We start from the raw sequence: 6288 nt of genomic DNA, 5'->3' as shown, positions 1-6288 counted from the left end.
AATACTCGTATGTGAAACTTTAGTGTGAATGTAAAACTGTGCTCTTTCGGAGGGTCTATAATTTTTATGATTTCCTCAGTAAATCAATTAGAATAGAATAATAATGTTTTATTTGTAATATTATGTTACAAATGGAAAGGTAGATTCGTAGAAGCTTATCCCATCCTTTAGGGCTGTTTGCCCCTACACCTAAGCCTCGGATTGGACTTTTTGTGTATGGAGTTAATGGGAAGGTAAATCAATTTAATTGATACTAATATCATGTTTTTAGGCTCACGAACGTCTAGCAGAATTCGAGCGCGAGTCCATGGCTCAGCTGTCAGCTTTGGAATCTGCGCTAGGCGCTGCTAGGGCGGAGAGGGATGAAGCTGCCCAGTGTAAACGCGCCTTTGAAGAGGAAGTGGCCACACTGAGGCGTGTGGTGAACGAAACTCAGCAGGAGAGTCAAAGTAGACAGTCGATGCTTGAGGAGAAAATACAGGAGCTTATATCCAGGACTCTGCCGCGCGATTCAGGTAAGTAGAATGAAATTGATATTCAAAGCTCTGCTTATCCGAAACAGCATAGGTGTTAATAATAATAATAATAATAAAGGATGATAGAGGGAACTTGAACTACAGACTCCAGAGGTCTTCGTTTCGAATTCGAAGAAAAAATAAAGATAGAATTGTAGAAACCCAGCCGTTCCCAGAACGAACCTTATCTGGTGAGGTTAAGGTCCGTCCCGGGTGGGAATCAAACCTTCAACCTAGCTCTTACAAGGCAGGCGCTCTAAGCACCAGGCTAACGCGTTAACCTCCAGGCTTTCCCCAACCTACGGGTATGAAGATTGAAGATGGCACGCCATCCAAATCGGTTCCATTTCCCGAAAGGAAAACACACCTTCCCTATATTGATTAATCCAGGTTCGAATAATCAACAGCCAAACTCGGTGATGCAGTGAACGCGTTGGACATTGGATCTGTAGGTTGGTGGTCCCAGTCAAGTCATAAAATTTATCTAGGTGTAATAATTGGGGAACGAGAAATATAGGTGAGTTGAGTGCTACATTAGACTCTTATGGTCTGTGTCGTAGCATAACCACACAGGGTAGACCTGGTGGTGGTGGCGATATAGATGAGGGAGACGGGTTGAGCACATTCCCCAGCAAGCGGTTCAAGAAACCCGAGAGTGTGAGCCTGCTCGAGCATACGAGACTGAGAAATATAGGTGAGTTGAGTGCTACATTAGACTCTTATGGTCTGTGTCGTAGCATAACCACACAGGGTAGACCTGGTGGTGGTGGCGATATAGATGAGGGAGACGGGTTGAGCACATTCCCCAGCAAGCGGTTCAAGAAACCCGAGAGTGTGAGCCTGCTCGAGCATACGAGACTGAGAAATATAGGTGAGTTGAGTGCTACATTAGACTCTTATGGTCTGTGTCGTAGCATAACCACACAGGGTAGACCTGGTGGTGGTGGCGATATAGATGAGGGAGACGGGTTGAGCACATTCCCCAGCAAGCGGTTCAAGAAACCCGAGAGTGTGAGCCTGCTCGAGCATACGAGACTGAGAAATATAGGTGAGTTGAGTGCTACATTAGACTCTTATGGTCTGTGTCGTAGCATAACCACACAGGGTAGACCTGGTGGTGGTGGCGATATAGATGAGGGAGACGGGTTGAGCACATTCCCCAGCAAGCGGTTCAAGAAACCCGAGAGTGTGAGCCTGCTCGAGCATACGAGACTGAGAAATATAGGTGAGTTGAGTGCTACATTAGACTCTTATGGTCTGTGTCGTAGCATAACCACACAGGGTAGACCTGGTGGTGGTGGCGATATAGATGAGGGAGACGGGTTGAGCACATTCCCCAGCAAGCGGTTCAAGAAACCCGAGAGTGTGAGCCTGCTCGAGCATACGAGACTGAGAAATATAGGTGAGTTGAGTGCTACATTAGACTCTTATGGTCTGTGTCGTAGCATAACCACACAGGGTAGACCTGGTGGTGGTGGCGATATAGATGAGGGAGACGGGTTGAGCACATTCCCCAGCAAGCGGTTCAAGAAACCCGAGAGTGTGAGCCTGCTCGAGCATACGAGACTGAGAAATATAGGTGAGTTGAGTGCTACATTAGACTCTTATGGTCTGTGTCGTAGCATAACCACACAGGGTAGACCTGGTGGTGGTGGCGATATAGATGAGGGAGACGGGTTGAGCACATTCCCCAGCAAGCGGTTCAAGAAACCCGAGAGTGTGAGCCTGCTCGAGCATACGAGACTGAGAAATATAGGTGAGTTGAGTGCTACATTAGACTCTTATGGTCTGTGTCGTAGCATAACCACACAGGGTAGACCTGGTGGTGGTGGCGATATAGATGAGGGAGACGGGTTGAGCACATTCCCCAGCAAGCGGTTCAAGAAACCCGAGAGTGTGAGCCTGCTCGAGCATACGAGACTGAGAAATATAGGTGAGTTGAGTGCTACATTAGACTCTTATGGTCTGTGTCGTAGCATAACCACACAGGGTAGACCGGGCGGTGGGGGCGATATAGATGATCGGGAGACGGATTGAGCACATTCCCCAGCAAGCAATTCAAGAAACCCGAGAGCGATTAATCTTTGAGAAACTAACGTTGAAACTTTTTCACTTTGTTTTCAGCAATATCGAGGCGAAAGCTAGACCTTCCTGTGGAGCGAATCATATCGGCAGTCACCTCCCTAGATCTCAAAACTATTCCCCTGGAGAGTGTCGAGATTCTGCAGCGAATGATTCCAACTGAGCAAGAAGTAAGTAATCACCGTACTTTTTACAATGAGGAGATTGATTTTATTGTCCTAAAACTAAAGTCCAGTTATTGACAAAAGTGCGCGTCCACAACGGCCATCGACCGACCATCGCATCGCAGAAAAAATACTATAATGGGCTCAATTTCTTCCTTTTCTGCGAGGGTCAGAGCTATAGTCAAGGCTCCGTTAAGGACGCTTCTATTTATTAGCATGGTTTATTTTCACTTGGCTCAGTACTAGGCTATGGTTGATGGTCTGTTCTCCTTGGATGGAATTAATTCATATTTTCAACTTTCTGCTTTATTAATTTCTTTTCTCTCCCTAGACCAAAGCATACCGCGAGTACGTAGCAGAGAAGAAGGATGTGAATCTCCTAACAGAAGAAGACAAGTTCTTACTTCAGCTTACCAAAGTGGAGAGGATTTCTACCAAACTAAGCATCATGAGCTACATGGCTAACTTCAATGACAATATACAACTCATTACACCGGTTAGTACGAAATGATTTATTAGAGCCACTTTCGTGGCCGAGTGGGTATCACGCTGGAGGTTCCGGGTTCGGTTCCCGGCGGGATCGAAGTTTTTCCGGCTCTGTGCTTGGAGTTCGGAGTGCACTCGGCCTCACGAAGACAATTGAGTAGCTACTGTAATCAAGTAGCGACCAGTAGCGGTATTATCAGTGTGAATTGATGATGCTGATATTTGATAGTAAAAGCCACAAAATTTGTCAAGAAGCTCTCTTATTTCTTCAAATTAAATTGATCCCAAGGACAAGGAAAATCTAGAATCTAGACCCTTGACAAATGGAGTGTACCTGAAGGCATGTGATCCAATCCACTCGATCCCAAAGAATCTCAGTAGGTATATTCTTTTGGTGATAAAAAACAGTAAGGATAAAAAAAAAGCTTAGTTTATCTCAAACCCCGAACCCCCGGGTTTCTCTCTTCCAGCAAGTCCGTTCCCTACACGCGGCCTCCTGTTCCACACGGTCCTCACGCAAGCTCCGCTCCCTCCTAGAAGTGGTCTTGGCGTTCGGCAACTACCTGAACAGTGCCAGGCGGGGCCCAGCCTACGGGTTCCGGCTGCAGAGTTTGGACGCAGTGCCCGACACCAAGACACCGGATAGGCGACTGTCGCTGCTGCACTTCATTGTGGATACGGTCCGATGTAAGATGCCCGAACTGATGAACTTCGACTCCGAGCTGACGTCTTTGGAGAAAGCCGCTTCAGGTGAGTCGAGAATGATGACAGTATATAATTTTATTGTAGTTATAATATGTGGGCAATGTTTCATTTGACATCAATATTATCATAGGTACATAAGTAGGTTACAAAGATACAAAGTGATAATAATAGACTCCTGAATGGAAGGTAACCACTATGCATCGTAAGACTCAAACGTTTGATTAAAATCTGGATGGGGGATAAACATCATACACAATTTATAAACGAAAATTTGTAAATAATAATACTAATAATAATAAAAAGGGAACAAGTAGGTACGATACTTAAAAATAAATAAATAAATTAATATAAATCATAGCTAATATCAAAGCCGAAAGGAATCATAGACAATTAAATTTTCAAAATGCAGGACAAGGAAAATAAATAGACTATAAATAGATAAATACGGGGAAATAATAAGGATTATTAATGCAAAAATTAAATAATGAAAACTGCAAAAAACATATAATTTTACAACAGTAGGCATTTAACTGAGATATAACACATCCCCAATAAGGGGAAACAATATCTCAGTATAACTCAATTTCTTAATTTTTTACATAGGTAAAACTAAACATATTTTCTGTCTATTTTTTACTCATTACTCATTTTCATTGTTATCTATGTATATGTATATGTACCATAAATAAAGAGTATTATGTTGAAAAAAAAATACTACCTAAATTGTTTACTTCAAACATTATCTTTATCTCTTCATAGAACACTACAGTCAAGGTTAGTCTGCACTACAGTTAACCGAAGTGGATCGACTTCAAATGAACTAGAACCCAAGAAGAAGAAGAAGGATAAGAAGAAGAAGAAGAAGAGGCGGAGGAAAAAAGACGTTTTTCTGGCGATGCGATGTCGATCGACCTTGGTTTATTCACAAATTATGTTGAGAAGTTAAAAGTAAAACCCATATAAACGTCCAGTTTCCAGTTTTACCATATGGTACCAGATAGTTTCAGACTTTGATTTTTGAGACAACAGTTTTAGACATGAAGACCACCCTGTATTAGTTAACTCACAGACACGGATTAGGCATCTGAATCAATACCACCGCTAAAATGCCAAGTCTTCCCCCGCAAAAACCCAACTTTTCCCTCTTCCTCCTTCTTCTTCTCCTCCTCTCCTCCTCCTCCTCCCTCCCCCCCTACTCTTCAACTCCTCTTACCAATCCTTCTTCTTCTCCTCCTCCTCCCCCTCCTCCTCTTCTCCTCCTCCTCTTAGATCAACGTATGGGAAGAGGGAGGAGGTGATAACGACTGATAAAATTTTCAATGCGGAAACAGGCAGCGAAGGAAAAGGGCGGAACGAACGTCCTGTGAGCGAAGACGAGAGGAAATTAAAACGTGTTGTTAATATTTTATTAATGGCGCTTATATTTATTTATCTTTCTCTTTAAGCTGGAGAAAAGAGAAAAGGATTTTCCATCTCCTTTGCGGATCAGTAGCGGATCTCGGAGAAAAAAAAAATGAGAAATTGTTGCCATGGAAACGAATTGGACTCTGTACAGAATAATAAGTAAGTTTGCCTGTGCTAGCCTAATGGAGGTCTGCCTAGGAAACGCTAGGTCGCGGGTTCGATTCCCGCCCGTGGAGGATTTTATCCAAAACAGATAAGATTCGTTCTCGGAGAGGCCAGCTTTCTCCTATCCCGTCTTCGTTCTCTCTTCGCTTTCAAGACGATAAAACCTCAGCAGTTACAGTTTCCTCTATCAATCCTCAAAAAATATACGTATCTAAAATATATACAGCCCCTTGTGTAACTGACTGACTGACTGATTCACTCACTCACTCACTGACTCACTCACTCATACTAATTCTAACCCACTTCTAGATGGGCTAGGAAGATGCGGTTTTCACCATTGGATTCCTTATTTTTTTACATACTGGGAAAAATCGAAAACCCCCGAAATTCCAAACCGTTCCCGAGATATTGACGTTTTTTAGTCCCCCCCATAAGAAATACACGGGGAACACACTTCGAGGCCAGCAAAACTTTTCCTACGTTTAATATTTTCTTTCGATTTTAGTTTTCAGTTTTCATTTCTTCCAGACAAGACTCAGGGACGATATTAGTTTTCAGGGGCGAAGCCCCGGGAGCGCGCAGCGCGACCGTAAACAAGGGAGCGCGAAGCGCGACCCCATGCACGACCCCGCGAAGCCCCCGGGAGCGCGCAGCGCGACCGTAAACAAGGGAGCGCGAAGCGCGACCACATGCGCGACCCCGCGAAGCCCCCGGGAGCGCGCAGCGCGACCGTAAACAAGGGAGCGCGAAGCGCGACCACATGCACA

At 44.2% G+C, this 6288-nt stretch overlaps 1 protein-coding gene across 1 annotated transcript in view; it reads left to right on the top strand.

The window, feature by feature from the left end:
* Positions 1-271: 271 nt before the first annotated feature.
* Positions 272-6288, top strand: part of LOC103512122 (formin-like protein) — a gene marked incomplete at its 5' end in the record, with an annotated part of 23143 nt that continues 17126 nt past the window's right edge. Inside the window, 5 exon segments of the mRNA XM_026825684.1 lie at positions 272-515; positions 1033-2448; positions 2640-2767; positions 3093-3257; positions 3718-3997. Coding sequence (XP_026681485.1) covers positions 272-515; positions 1033-2448; positions 2640-2767; positions 3093-3257; positions 3718-3997 — 2233 coding nt within the window.

Source organism: Diaphorina citri, unplaced genomic scaffold (assembly GCF_000475195.1).
Source record: "Diaphorina citri unplaced genomic scaffold, Diaci psyllid genome assembly version 1.1 scaffold793, whole genome shotgun sequence".
In the NCBI taxonomy this organism is placed as follows: domain Eukaryota; kingdom Metazoa; phylum Arthropoda; class Insecta; order Hemiptera; family Psyllidae; genus Diaphorina; species Diaphorina citri.
This window is presented reverse-complemented; position numbering and strand designations above follow the sequence as displayed.